A 16087-nucleotide genomic window follows, 5' to 3' on the forward strand; every position below is an offset into this window, starting at 1 on the left:
GGCTCTCAACAACTGGCTTCCCAGAGTTTCATCTTATCAAATCACAGAACACTTCTCAAAGTGAGCCCCAAAACAAAGCTACACATCAGGGCTTATATAGCCTTCTCCTGGCTCAGAGAATGTAACAACCCTTTGGACCCACTGGCCAATCAAAAAGTATCTACTGAAAAACAAGCCTCCCACCCCAGGCTTCAGGTGCACTTTAGCCTAGGGGCAGGGAAGATCTTAAAAATTTGCATTCCCATTACACTGTCCCCCTTTTTTTTATACTCTTCTACTTTCCCATAGGGTAAGTTGCATTTTCATACAAAATTGAGCATGTGTATGTGCATGTGTGTGTGTATTATTTGAATCAATTCCAATTCCAATGAGTTTTAAACATTTTCTGCCACTCCCCCCATTTTCCCCTACACTGTAAAAACTCTTCTTTGCATGACTCTTTACCTGAGAAAAATTTCCCCATCTTTCCTCTCCCTTTCCACTTCTTCCAGTTCATTCCTCTTTTTCCCCCTTTATTTTATAGATTATTCCAACATAAGTGACTCACATCCATATCCTCTGACTTTGTAAACTCCTTTAATAATAAAAGTAATAAAGCTCTTAGGGGAGAGAGAGGCACAAATGTACACACACACATATATATGTAAATGTGTGCATGTATAGTATGTATATACATAAACCCATATATACACAAATATATACACATATTATATACGTACACACAACACTGCATATAGGAATGTAAACAGTTTAATATTATTGAACCCCTTTTAATTACTCTGGAATAGAGGGAGAAAAAGGGCACAATCATTTAGACTGATATGGGTAATTTTAAACCAAATAAGGTATTAAGGCTGGTGATGAATTATAAGGGAAAAATCATGGTTTTTTAAAAAAAATTGTATCCTTAGTTGTATTGGGGAAAATAAAAGACTCTATACAAGCATAGTAATACTGTTGCTTGCAGTGCATTGAATGATGTTACAAAGGTAACACCGTATTTCCCTTTTTTTCCCTTGTGTTCTCTCTGCAAAGATACAGAAAGGGAAAATGGCAAAAATTTCTTAAAGAGAAATAGAACCCCCAAAATATGTACATATTGGAAAAAAAGGGAAAAAAAAAACCTTTTATTGTCGAATTAAATGTACCTGAACCCAGACAAACTACATTCATGGTACTAGGGGAAAATGACAAATAAATAATTTCTAAGGCATTGTCAGTGATTTTGAAAGGACAAAGAATGGAAACATAGGATATAGTTCATGATTTACCAGTCACTCTTTAGACTTCCATTATATGAATAAAGGTACTGAAATGCCCATGGCCTCATATACTAAGCCCCTGTATGTAACAAATTTGGAAATTACTGAATTCTTCCTGAACTCATACTTGCTTAGCCAGGAGCCCCTCTCTTGTGAGAAAAAGACCTGGCCATACTTTCTGATAAGATGTCAGAATGATCCTGGACATCTGGGTCTCACAAAAAATCAGGGCAAGGACTATACAACTGTCCATACCAAGGCCTGGCTACAACGGATGTGCTTATCTACCATTGTCAGACTTACCTACCATTGTCAGACTAACTTTACTTCCCACAAGACTAACTTTGTTTCCCACACCTATTTTTGGTGTTTTTTTTACTTTAAATATTCCCGCTTTCCCTATGGTGGGGGCAGCTCTCCTAAGGTTGCTTGGGAGACTGTCTCTGGCCAGCTTAATAAACTGATGCTCAATTAATTGACTCAGCTTGGATTCTTTATCTCTACGTGTCCGTTACACAGGCCATTACAGTGCTATGTTGTCTCTTGATGATCCAGTCAGATCCCTTTGGTTATCTCTATGCAGATGATTCTAAGAGCTACACATTTTACCCTTACATTTCTTCTGAGTTCCAGGCTTGCATCATGAATTGTCCCTTGGGTATCACCCAACTTTATGTCTGATAGACCTCTCCATTTCAAAATAAAACCCTTATTCCTTTCCCCCAAGTCTGTCACTCTTCCTAAATTATTGAAATTACCCAGATCAATCTACTTACCCTGGTCTAACACCAAGGGTTGCTCCCTTCTTCCTTCCTCATTACCTGCATTGCCTATCAGTTGGCCTATTCTACTTATAGAACATCTAGCAAGAGTCCCCAAATCGTAGTGGGTGCTTAATAAATGATTGTTGAATTGAAGCATCTAAATTATTTTTATCCCTTATCTACTACACCTGAACTCTGTACATAATAAGCACCTTTTTTGTCATTATTTTTCTTTTTCTATCCAGACTCTGACCTCACTTTTTCAACTCCCATTAATTTCATTTGTACTGAATTTAATTGAGTATTGCTAGCTTGATTTTTATCACTTTTTGCTGACAAGTAACTAAATAAGGAAGCAATATGCAACTTTACCTACACACAATTTTCTGCATGTTTTCTTTTCCATCAAGGCTATTTGCAAACCAACTCCCAGAACTCACAGAGAATAATCATAGATGTGGATGATGTTATATTTTATGTACAATGATTTACTGTTGCATCATCCTAGGAGGGGCCTGCAATAATGTTTGTTAAGGATATTGGAACCAGCCAGAAATAAGGCAGTTGGAAAATAATTCTCAAGTTGGACACCTCCTCTGTGATTTTAAGGATATCTCATTCTGCCAAGGTGACGCAGGAGAAATGGCATTAAATCTAATCACTTATTTTATGACCCATGGGAAGGGAGAACACAACAATAACACCACCAAAACCTTACTAATGGATTCTCTAGGGTCTAGGTCTCCAAAGGCTTGAAGGTAAATTTAAGATGTACAGCACTGTCCCCATTCTCTGCCTCCATTTTGGCAAGGTGGCTAGTCTTTGCTTAGGCCCGGTTTGAGTTTAGCTATGAAATACTGTGGATTGTGTTTTGTATGCCCAATGAAAAGTACTAGTTTTCTGTGGGAACGTAGTACATGTGCCTCCTACTGGCCTTAGGCTGAGCATGCTTTTCCAGGATGTTTATAATTGATGGGACTGTTTTAACCAGTGGAATCATTTGTGACAGGACAGGGACTTAGGAAATATGTACTCCATGTGAGCCCAGACTGTGGAGTCAGTGCACTTGGCCTTTGCTTCTTCTTCATTTGTCTGGGATGCTCCTTTCATGAGTGTGTCACGTAAAATATCAATAACTGGGAAACTGAGGTACGTGTTCTCCAAGCTATTACCAGTGATGTGTATAGGTCAGACTAGCCCCTTCATTTGGCTCAGTGACCCAGATGGGAGGGAGTCAGGGTAGTTGGGAAGCCTTACAATTTGCTGCAGTTGGGAAAGTGGGTTAACAGTCAGGTAGGGCTAGTCACACTTCTCTGACAATTAAGTAATGTTAATTGCTTTATGAGCCTCAATGGCTTCTAGTTGTCTCATCTAGAAAATCAGAACCCAACCCAATCAGGACCTCCCTTAGGGGGAGATCAAACCAAGCAGGTTTTTGGTGAAGAAACTAGGGCAGAAGTACAATCCCTTAGTGTAAAGGACTAAGGGCTCAGTCCTTAAAGACTTAGGACTCAGTCTAAAAAGTGTAGGCTAGGATTGATCACATCATTCAAGCACATGTTTAATTCAGACTGGGAGAGACCACAGTTTTGAATTTAACTGACAAATGGGATTTAACAAATGGCTCTTTCCACGTGTTAGGAGTTATAATTAGCAATACCAAACCACCCACTCCTCAAGCTATCTTCCACTCTTAATGTTCTGTTTTCTTTTAGAGCCTCGGTATAGAGTTACAACTGCCTAGAATGTTTTTCATTTGTTTGCTTTAAGGCAGGGATTATCTGAGTCCATGAATAGAATTCAGGAGTTCTGTGAACTTGGAGGGGGAGCTCCCTCTTTACTTTCATTATCCTCTAACTAAAATTTACATTTTTCTTCAGTTTTGAATGTAGGGAATTTTCTCTTCCTGAGAAATAGCACTGAAGAGGTTACCCATAAAGAGGGTTAGGGTTGCTCTGGAGACCCCAAAATACCAACATGTGGGGTCCTGATGAATGAGTTCGACTCAAGTCTTCTCTCAGCCAAAGAAAAGTAAAGTTTATTAAAAGTTCTCTTCTATTAGACACAGAGTAAGTCTGTGCTAGGTCATTCTATGATGCCCTCACTATTCTATGGCACTCTCACAAACATGGAGACATGATAGGGTCTCATATACAGAAGGTTGTGGGAGGAATCTAGGAGTTTGGGGAGGGTCTTCAGGAGGAGTTAAAGAGGTCAATGAATGATCAAGGGTGGAAAATTGCTGGAGGCTACCTAGAGACTCCAGACAATGGTGGGCTAGGCCAGTTCAAGAAAGGATTGATATTTTGATTGGCTTAAGGGTGCTAAGTCTAGTAACAGAAGAAAGCCAAGCAGAGGTTTGGGCTCACAACGTAAGGCTTATTGCCACATCAAATGAGATGACTTAATCAGAGTTCAAGGGGGGTTCTGAGAGCCTGTTGAGATGATACCTCATCAGCACTAGAATTGTCAAATGAGTCTGGTGGTGGGGGAGGGGAAGCTTAAGAAGGAAATTTGATCTTCATTTCAATATGATAGATTGTCTTGTTAATCACATGCTATATATTTTATGCACCTTTTCATGAGAGAGACTTATATACAGGGAAAAATTAGGAACCCCTATTCTCAGTTCACTCAAACATACAATCAGTTCACAATCGTACTACATGTACTGTCTCTTCTAAGGCAAACTACTTACCACAGTACAGCTTAAACCATTAAATAACAAGACAGCTTTGAAGATACTTCTTTATATTTCCTTATATTTCTCCTTTGGTTATTGTACACAACACAAAATCTTCCTTCTACTTTCTCCATCTTGCACAATTTTCCTCTAGTAGTCATAAATGTTTAACAATTGATTTTCCAAAAACAAACAAAAAAAAAACCCCAAACCTTTAAGATTAATCTGAAGTATTAGCATTTTGTGCATCACTTTCTTAGGTCCCAAGAGTCAACATTTCCATAAATTAAGCTATGACTTGTGGCTTTTGACAATTGGCTCTCTCCGCGATTTAGGAGCTAGATTTAGGAATACCAAGCCACCCATTCTTCTTAATGTTCTGTTTTTGAAAAACTTTCTAATTCCTTCCAGCAGGGACCATGGTGAGTGCTGACCACAATCAGACTGTTGCAGCTATATTCGTACTCATAGGATTTTCTGATTATCCAGATCTTCAAGTTCCTCTCTTCCTTGTGTTTTTGACTATTTATGTGGTAACTGTTGTGGGGAATCTGGGCATGATTATAGTCATCAAGATCAACCCCAAACTTCACACCCCCATGTACTTCTTCCTTAGTCACTTGTCCTTTGTGGATCTCTGTTACTCTACTGTAGTTACCCCCAAATTATTAGAGAATTTAGTTGTGGAAGATAGAACGATCTCTATTAAAGCATGCATCACACAGTTCTTTTTTACTGCAACGTCCGTGGTGACAGAGACATTCATGTTGGCAGTGATGGCATATGACCGCTTTGTGGCCATTTGTAATCCCCTTCTGTACACAGTTGCCATGTCTCAAAAACTCTGTGCACTGCTGGTTGCTGGGGCATATTCATGGGGAATAATATCTTCTTTGATATTCACATACTCTCTCCTTGTATTATCTTTTTGTGGGACTAACATTATCAATAACTTCCTTTGTGAGTACTCTGTCATCCTGTCCGCTTCCTGCTCAGATAGGCATTTTAGTGAAACAATACTTGTTATCTTTGCCAATTTCAATGAATTAAGCACCCTTCTAATAATTATCACGTCCTATCTGTTTATTTTTGTCACTGTTATGAAGATGCGTTCAGCCCGTGGTAGGCAGAAAGCCTTCTCCACCTGTGCCTCCCACCTAACAGCTATCACCATCTTCCATGGGACCATTCTTTTTCTCTACTGTGTACCCACTTCCAAAAGTTCATGGCTCATAGTCAAAGTGACTTCTGTTTTTTATACAGTAGTGATCCCTATGCTAAACCCCATAATATATAGTTTGAGAAACAAAGATGTGAAGGAAACCCTTAGGAAATTAATAGGAAAAAAGCCATTTTTTTAGTTGAAATATGTATGTGTATAGCATATACTTATATATGTACATATTTTCTCCCCTAATAAAATATAAGCTATTTGTGACCAGGAACTATTTAATGTTTGTCTTCACATCCCAATCACCTAGAACAACCTTTCATATATAGTGGGTGCTTAATAAATTCTTATTGATTAATTGACTCTGTAGGTAGATGCTGCTAATCTAGCCAATGATAGTGTTCTACACATTGATCAAGGAGGATTCCACTCCCCCAAACATTGTATTCCAAGCAGTGAGAGTATAATATAATGCTATAGGTATCCCAGAGCTCATTCTTCCCCTATTGCACTATAAAATTTGTGAAGAGGATCTTTGGAATTAATCCAAGGAAAGAACTGAGACATTCCCAGCAGAGACATATCGGTAAGGTTAGCAAAACTTGGACTGAATCACTGACTTCAATATAATCATTTATTTCTACACAGCATAGGGTGAATTTTTCATTCTTTGTAAGGATTTTAGAAGAAACAAGGCAGTTAGTTTTAGAAGTCTTACTTTCTCTTAAGGTCATGAAATGAAAGTAGGCTTTTGTAACCAAAGCCATTGGAGGAAAAAGATAAATTTCTACAATTGAAATAATTTTGGAGGAAAAGAAAATTAATAAAGAAAGACTATTGAAAATGAAAGTGACCTTCATCATTGCGTAATGCAACTCCTTTATTTTGTGAAAGGGGGGTGGAGGGGAAGGGAGAGTCTCTGCTCCAAATTGTTGAAATAGCTTGCCCAAAAGCATAGAGTTGAAAAATGGCAGGGTCTCTGAATTTAGGTACAATGTTCTTTTCAGTAAACAATGTTGTCTCAATTGTGCATTACTCTATCAAAGGATGGCCATTTATGCAGGAGCTCTAGAATTTGCAATACCACTCACATCAATAGTTCTGCTGACAGCCACAACCCAAAATAGCAACTCCTATGGCTAAGGGGCCTACAGTTCCCACCAACCATTAATCAACTGCCATTAACAGGGAAGGGCAGGTAGCCTCATTGATGTAGCAAAGCAGTGAGAGCAGAGAGGGTGAAAAGAGAGAGTGCAGACGCAGTATCTATCAGGGAAGATAAAACTCCACCACTATTTCCTACTCAGAGTCCTGGGCTGTCTGCATCTAGGCTGACTGACTAGCTCAGGCAGCCCTTTTTAATGAAAGAAATAATCATAGAGAAGGTTCTCATCTTCCTCATCATAACAAGCAATGTCACCTGACCAATCACTTCTTGTAGCAACATGTACCCCAGCACACCCAAAATGGCCTGCTATCTCAGATTCTTTGATCTGCTTTTAAAGGAAAGACTGTTCAAAAAGGGCTAAACAATCCTACTTTTAATTACATTCACTAGTTCAGGGGAAAGTTCAGCGCACTGAACTTGCAGAAAATACAAGCAGAGAATAGCACAAAGACCTGCAGACAGGGCTCCAGCTGAGTGAACATAGCAATAATGCTATATACTTTATACCACTGGATTGAGAGAGCACAGACAACATCTGAATAGTCAGGGAGCTTTTAATAAATGGTTACTCAGAGTCTCAAACAGGAAATCAAAAGGTCCTTCTCAGGAGCAAAACGTCAACCTCCCAGAATATATAACAAACACTCGATCCCTGATTGGCTTAGAGATATAGAAGGCATGAAACCCACTTGACTCAACACAGCTCTTAATTCTCAGAGTTGAAAAGAGATTAACATCTTTCAGATGTTTATAATTTAGCCTGAGCCCAAACTGAAACTGAACTCCAACAAGAAGAAAAAAACATCCTACCTTGCTTGTGCTAACACCACCTACAAGCTGATAGTCACAAAAGCTTTTGGTGTGACATCATTCTCTCCCAGTCTCCAACCACCATCCAGAGAGTCAGTTACTTTAGATAAGAAACTGGCTATTTCATAGACTGGTAGCCACTATTACTTACCATAGAGGTAAGCCTGCATAGCTAAAAAGAGTTCAATGCCTGAAAGAGACGAGAGTAACAATGTTCCAGGAGACATACCAAGAAAGTAAAGTCACCACCAACAACTTGACAACCATCTCCCCTCAGACCATGATGGACATAGTTCAGGATCCCAAATTTAATAGATTTTGGAATAATAATGATATTCAGTCCAGTGTCTTCAGACTTCATCCTGGGAAGTAATGCCTACAGAGTGGCAACTTTTCATAAAGATACTATAACTATGACTACCAAAAATCCAAAAAAGAAAGTACTTGTCACCAAAGTCCTTGACATTGACAAATACTATCAGAAACTGATATGATTTTCTACATGGAAATGTCATTAAAGAAGAAACTTTGCCATCTTCTTTACCACTTTACTCTTAAGACTATGGGAATTTTTCACCTGACATTTAAATGAAACCTTCCATATATACTGTCTCCTCCACTGGAATAGAAGTTCCTAGAGGGAAGGGACTATTGTATTTTTCTATTTATTTCCCCCATTACTTACAGGAAGTAAGGACTTAGGAAATGCTTCATTCATTAATTTACACATGAAGGTTTAAAAAGAGAGACAGAGACCAGAGAGACAGAGACTGACAGAGACAGACACAGAGAGGGAGAGAAAGGTTGAAATGTGGGATACAAAATCTTTATTAATCAATTTGAGCAAAGGAGAAAATATAACTATTATCTTTCATAAATCTCACCTAGTATGAGGATTATTGAAAGAGGAAAATAATATGTGAAATCTTGTTAATCACAAAGGAGTACTGGATCTTAGAAAAAACTAGAAAGGGAAAGGAGTAGAGAAGATAGGGATGGTAAAGAACTTGTTATAGTTCATTGAATCAGAAACCATGGATTGTTATTTAAGGAGATGAGTAATTTTTGGAATCATTTATCCATTTTGAAAGGGTAGGAGAAAGAACAAGAGAAAAGAGAGAAGAGATGAAAAAACAGAGACAAATACAGAAAGACAGAGGGAGACAGACAAAAACTGAGGCAGAGACAGAGAAAACAAAACACACTAAAAGAGAGAGACAGAGACAAAGACAGAGACAGAGAGAGAGACAGAGAGAGAGAAAGGGAAAGAAAGAAACAAAACAACCATTTGCTACATAAAACAATTTATATACGGGATAAAGATAAAAAAGAAAGCATTAATGGAGATCAGGAAAGGCTACTTGCAGAAGGTATGATTTTAACAGGCACTTCAAGGAAGCCAGGAAGGGTCAGAAGAAGAACAGGAGGAGAATTCCAGGCATAGGGTGGACAATGAAAATCCTCAGAGTCAGGAGTGTTAGGTTTTATTTGAAGAGTAGCAAGGGAGACAGTGCCATGTGTCACAGAATATATGGGTCTTGGGATAGTGTGGGAGTAAGGTGTAAGAAGAGTAAAAAGTTAGGAGGGGTCCATGTTATGAAAGGCTTTGATTGTTTTTTTTTTTAATGATGCTATATTTGGCCTTGGAAATAAAAGTGAAACACTACAATTTATTGAATAAGGGAAAGATTATTCTGGATAATGGATATATTTATCTATTTCTAACTGGATGCAGTGAATGTCTTGGTGTCTTGATGTGTGACCAAGCTTTACTCACTCAAAAATGTCTGCTTTAGCTGCCTTCATGGCCATTGGAACAAACTGTTTTCATCCACCCATTCCACCTGGGAAGAATTCACATGCTAACAACCTCCCTACCTTAATTCACTGACAGGTTTTATTGAGGCTTGTCAGTTACTCTCAACCTACTTTAACCCATCTGCTGAGATAATCACATTAAAGCTCTTTGAAGTCACAGGTAAGAGTTGAGTGGCAGTTAGACACCAAAGGTACATAAGCAGTCCTGAAAAGGTCTCAGCAAGCCCTTACACCAGAGGTGCTAGTCCTTCATGAATACCCCATATGCCTCTTGTCTCTCCATTTGGCATTTATGTCAAACATTTGCTGTTAACATATTTTCTAGAGTTTCCTTTTCTGATGCTTATTATGACAATTAACAGTTAATTTTCTGAATAAAAAAAAGTCTGAGTTTGTCTAATTTTCAATAATATGCTTAAATAATCCATATTTAAACAATTTATATGTAAAATCATAAATTAAAATAAAAGATTGCTGAGAACAGATGTAGGATATATTTCATTATGTCTCTGGACAGAAAAATCAACACCCTTAACATACATTTTATATTAAATACATACATATTTACATACATATGTATATATATACATTCTTACACACACATATTTCAATAAGCCTATGTATTGTATTTTATGTGTTCAAAAGCCTTATTCAGAAAAGGATTCCATAGGCTTTTTCAGACTTCCCAAGAAGGTTCAGAACATATAAGAAAAGTAATAAGTGCTGATCTAAACCTTTTTAGACTGTATGTTACAAGAGAGCAAGTGTGTTAGAAGATTATGTCTTAAGAAAATCTTGTATTATATAACCATTCTTCTTGCCCAATTCAGTGCAAACAATAAGTGCTTAATATAGTTTTTTTTTAAATTTTCATTTAGTTGAACTGAAAGGAGCTGTATTTAATTTAATTAAATTGAACTTTTTTCAAGTTTGTTTTAATCAAATTGAATTTCCCTATGCTTAACTTTACTATGAAGAGCTACTGGGCCATGGTTCAGAGTACAGGTACAACCCAATAAATATCTCCCTTATCCTTTTCACACTTTAATCATACCATAAACAGTGATTCGGATCAGTTTTCACCTAATTACTCCTCCCACTTCCCAGCGGCAAATGATCAAAATGAAATATATTTTCATCACAATTGTCTATTATTTTCTTTTATCCTGGGATAGTCTGACATTAATTCTTGAAAAAGATATTTGAAACAGTGTCATATGTTTAAGAAAAAATATTCTTGGATTTCATTTTTTCCATTTCCTTTTTTTGACATTGTAAATGTATAATAATCAACAAACACAAACATCATGATATATAAAGTACAACTAAAAAATGGGGTTAAATACAAAACTGTGAACTTCCCATTTTCCTTTCATAGCTAATAAACTTCATAAGGTATGAATAGTATAGATACTTGTTCAGACATGAGTTCAACAAAATCTCATTCAGTACATGTGACACAGGAGACACAATTATTTTTAATCATCTATTTTGTGGCCCATGGTGAGGGAAATGCCTATAGAGATTCTCAGCAGCCTGATTCCCTAAGGTCTTCAAGGCAGATAAAAGCTCCTGAGCATTGTTACAAGACTCAATTTCTAGACATAGCAAAAACAATGATTGCTTTATATTATATTTTATAACATTATTACAAATTATAGAGTTCTATCTATTCTGAACTTGACCATGAGAAGGTCAATGAAAACCAATTAAGGCTTTTTTTTCTATTCTGATATACTGCATAAACTTACTAATTCATAATTCTGAGAATGTCTTTTTTGAGAGGATTGTTTTGTTGTAATGAAATGGTTTTACCAACAGCCTAATCACCCACTGAACCAGGAGAAATAGGAAAAAAAAAAAGTCAGCCAAAGGAGCACACCTTCAGGTAAGTCAATGGATGCAGACATTGTTGATCTTTCCCTGCACAATAACTCTTCCTGAAAGCCCAAGATGTTTTATTGGCATCCCCGTGGCTGATGCATGAGAAAGGTGCTTCCAGGCAAAAGGGGCATTTCCTAAGCTAAAATGATGCCAGTTCTAATAGTTATGACTTTGTATTCTCCTAGCATGTATTACATGCATGGCTTATTGTTAAGCCCTGGGAAGCAATAAGGTGTCAAGTGTAATCCCTGCCATAAGGGGAATTAAAATTACTTACAATTAGAGAACTTTTATTCCCCTATTTTAAGAGTCTCACATTTCTTCAGTGTTAAATACTTCGTTAAAAATAAAAATCACAAAGTCTGCCTGACATAATAAAGGTTTTGGGGGAGTTTTGTCCTTCCCTTACTCCTAATTCCCCCAACAAAATACACTACAAGAACCTCAATAGTTCATTTATGCTCATACTTTACCACCACGAACACATAGAGCTTTTCTGACGATTATACACACACACATATGCACACATATGTGGAACTATATGTTCACAGTCTGTGGTTTTGACCTGGTGGGGAGAATCTGGTGTAGGAAATTCTGCCCAAATGAAGACAACAACGAATCCATGATTTAGTAAATAAATCCTAGTAACTTTCATAAAGCAATGAAAGATTAAATTGCCTTGTTTTTGTTCACTTGTTTTACTCATATTCAACTCTTCATGACCCCACTTGGGGTTTTCTTGGAAAAGATACTGGAGTGGTTTGTCATTTCCTTCTCCAGGTCATTTTACAGATGAGGAAACTGAGGCAAAGCATTAAGTGACTTGTTCAGGTTCATACAATTATTAAGTGTCTGAAGAGAGTTTTGAACTCAGGAAGATGTGTCTTCCTAAATTCCAACCTGGCACTCTATGCACTGTGCCACCTAGTTGCCCTAGCTTACAGGACAAGAGAAAAGGAAAAGCAAAGTTTGGAGAATCAGGAGCAGAGCTGGGTTGAAAATGAACATGACTGTCCTGAAGACTTCTAAAAATAGAGGTTCCTACTAAAGAGTATGTAATAGTGCTTGACCTGGGGAGAGGGGAAAAGAGAAAGAAAAAACAAGAAAAATAGCAAATTTACATGAAAATCTTATTATATATTTAAAAGGAATAGAAGTTTGTACACAATGGACTTGCAGCTTCATGTGCAATCCTCTTTTGTGGCTATTGTTCTGTTTCTACTATGTTATGGAAATGCTTGTTTTATTCCATAAATTAAAATAAATTTTTAAAAAGAACTGAATAGTAATCTCATCTCAGAGGGTTACCAGATAGCTGACACTTGTTAAATTGTTTAATCTCTCCCAATTTTAGTTTCCTCATCTGTAAAAAAAAAAAAAAAGTAATTGTGTAAAATCATCCAATAAGAATAAACCTTAAGAGGAAAAAAGGAGAAAGAAAATAAGAGGAATCTATAGGAGTTTGTAAGATTAAGGAGAGAAGCTAGATAGGGATCTAAAGATAACATTAGAAACATAGGGTTTAGATGCTGGGTAATGTATGATTACCAATATGATAATGACTAGAGTAGAACGATCAGTGAGATGTTTATGTTGAAAGAAATGGTCTTTTTTTTTTTCTATTGAGCTCATCCTGATTTGGATTTTCCATATTTGGACAACTTTCATTCACTTTCCAGATCCATTTGGATGTGTGTATATTGTTTTCTGGTTGACATTGCTTCTCCGAACCTTTCCCAATGCAGTCTATCACTTTAAATACTGACCCAAGGTTCAACTTAAATAATAAATAAAAACAATGATGAATAGCATTTACATAGTATTTTACAAGTTTGAAAAGCATTTCACATATGTGGTCTCAAATGATTCTCATAGTAACCTTATGAAATAAGTATTTTTTATTATTCCCATTTTTCATATGTGGAAAAAACATGAGTCTGAAAGAGTAAGTGACATTCAGGATGACACAGCTAAATTATGCATAATCCAGGATTAGAATTCAAGTCATTCATTCAATGTAAAACAAAACAAGTTAAAAAGAAAAAAGCAAAACTCCAACAACAACCAAAAAATGAAAAAAAAATTATTAATATCTGAGTCAGACATTGGGCAGACTGCTGCTGATATACAAAACCCGAGACAGTCCTTACTCTCAAAGGGCTTATAGTCTAACAGAGGAGAAAATGTGTAAGAATTATGCATAAACAAGTTAAATACAGGACAAATTGGCAATTATCAACAAGGAATTGGCTTGAGAATTAAGAAGGCTTTGAAAAAGGCATAATATAGAATGCAAGATTTTCACTGCGCCTTAAAGGAAGTTAAGGAAGTCTTGAGAGAGACATAAGGAAGGAAAGCATTCCAAGTATTATGAGCAGCCAGTAAAAATGTCTAGAATTGGAGGATAGAATGCCTTTTTCTTTGTTTTTCTTTTCATTTTTTCTTTAATTTTAGTCTGATCTTAAGAAATAAAACAAACACTTAATTACAATGAACAGCAAAAAGAACAGAATCACTAGATCACAGTATAGGTAGTTAGTATAAGTTGAAAAAAAAAACAACACCAAAAAGATTGGGGTGGAAGGAGGAGTAGGAGCGATTACAGTGGTCTTTTAACACAAAACAGTGGACTGTGTAAGATCATGGAGGTGATAGAGACCCGTTGAAGCTGAATGAATGCAGTGGTGTGTGCAGTGTGCATATTTGTACTATAGGAAGTTCATTTTGTCATCTGAATGCAGGATGGACTAAAGAAGGGACAGACTTGTGGCAGGGAGACCAATCAGCAGGCTAGTACAATAGCCTAGGCATAAGATGATGAAGGCCTGTATCAAGTTGGTGGTAATGTCAAAGGGGAGAAAAGAGTATGTTTAAGAAACATCATAGAGGTAAAATCAACAGGCATTGACAAGAGAGTATGTATGGAGGGTGTAAGAGAGAGTGAGTAGTCATGGAGTAAACTTAGATTGTAAGCCTAGGTGACTGGGAGGATATTAGTGTCCCCAAGAGTAATTAGGAAGTTTGAGGGTTGGAAATGGAAATGGATTAGTCCAACCATCATTCCATGTAACCATGTTTGTGTGTATTCATAGAGACACAAATACATATACACATATATCATTGTTATTATTATTACATGAGAACCCTAGAATTCCCCACCTAACACTGAAGTTATTGACTTTTAACAGTTCCATTCTAAAGTTCAGTATCTTTAATAACTTTAATTGCTTAGAATTACACTGACTTCTGAGGCACCTATTAAAATATGAACAATTTTAATTAATTAAATGTTATAACTGGAAGCGATTTTTTTGGGGGACATAAACTTCTTTTGTGATCCTTCCTTTCAGGAACATTCTCCCAAATTCTCATTCCTCTTTCGACATTCCCAGAGGAATATCTTCTGGAATGTCAGATTTGTCACCTAAGATGTTCATTGGAATGCCAGAACAATGGATGAATTCTGAGCATTTTGACTTCTTTCATTCTCTGTTTCTTTATGATTTCCTTTGTCAACCAGAATTAATATTTTGATAAAATTAATTAATTATAAAAGATTTCAAATATTTTTATTGCTATAAAGTTATTTAATATTTCAGATTTACTCTCTTAATTTCAACTGTCCTATGTTATCTGAGGTGATACCATCTACCCCAAGAGATGTCTTCCTGAAGCAGAAATGCAAAAGGGCTGTAAAGCTCACAATCTGACTTGTACACCCTTTTCAACATTCCTTGGCTAAACCTATGTTGGGTCATTACTGGGAGAACCCACTTGGTGCACACAAGATTTACAAACTTATACTCAATGACGAAACAGTTTACCTATTTGACAGGGACCTACTGAAACTACCAAACTTCTGAACTCACTTCCCCAGAAGAATTCTGTTTCTCTCTCCAAGGTCACTCAAATGTGTGACCACAACATATCTGCCTAGGATCACATCTCTTGCAAACTACCATTCATATCACTCCCAGAATAATCTCTTAGCTACCAAAAGAATCAATACCAACTTTGGAGATCTTTCTCAGTAAGCCTCCCTTTTCAGAATACATTTGCTATTTCTCAGTTGTTTAATTTGTTTCCTATTCTATGTGATCTCTTTTGGGGATTTTTTTTTTTGGCAAAGATACTGTAGTGGTTTGCCATTTCTTTTTCCAGATCATTTTACAAATGAGGGAACTGAGGAAAATTGGGCTAAGTGATTTTCCCAAGGTCACATCGCTAGTAATTGTCTGAAGCCTGAGTTCAATTCATGTTTTTCTGACTCCAGATGTATCCCTCTATCCACTGCACCACCTAGGTACCCCATTCAGAATACACAGTACTTCTATTTCTTCATGTTTCTTTCCCAGTCCCATAGAGCCCCAAATATTTGGCTCTTCCTTTAATGAATATCTTCCAGTTTCCTTAACACTCTCTCTCTCTTTTTCTATAGGGACTATGCTGAGCACTGAGAAGAACCAGAGCAGTGCAGTCACCTTCATCCTCTTGGGTTTCTCTGATAACCCAGAGCTCCAGGCCCCA

At 36.9% G+C, this 16087-nt stretch overlaps 2 protein-coding genes across 2 annotated transcripts in view; both read left to right on the forward strand.

Moving 5' to 3' along the window:
• The first annotated feature begins 4445 nt into the window (after positions 1-4445).
• Positions 4446-7566, forward strand: LOC138163338 (olfactory receptor 5D18-like). Its single transcript, XM_069090861.1, has 2 exons — positions 4446-6046; positions 7495-7566. The coding sequence occupies exons 1-2, from the start codon at positions 5129-5131 to the stop codon at positions 7564-7566; spliced, it is 990 nt and encodes a 329-aa protein (XP_068946962.1). The 5' UTR covers positions 4446-5128.
• A 1632-nt stretch (positions 7567-9198) lies between these two features.
• The window catches only part of LOC138163339 (olfactory receptor 5D18-like), a 7442-nt gene continuing 553 nt past the window's right edge, over positions 9199-16087 (forward strand). Inside the window, exon 1 of the mRNA XM_069090862.1 lies at positions 9199-9228. Coding sequence (XP_068946963.1) covers positions 9199-9228 — 30 coding nt within the window. The remainder of the gene's footprint in view (positions 9229-16087) is intronic.

Source organism: Petaurus breviceps, unplaced genomic scaffold, assembly GCF_028583685.1.
Source record: "Petaurus breviceps papuanus isolate PSGF00001 unplaced genomic scaffold, PetGlider_PUasm1.0 188, whole genome shotgun sequence".
Taxonomy (NCBI): domain Eukaryota; kingdom Metazoa; phylum Chordata; class Mammalia; order Diprotodontia; family Petauridae; genus Petaurus; species Petaurus breviceps.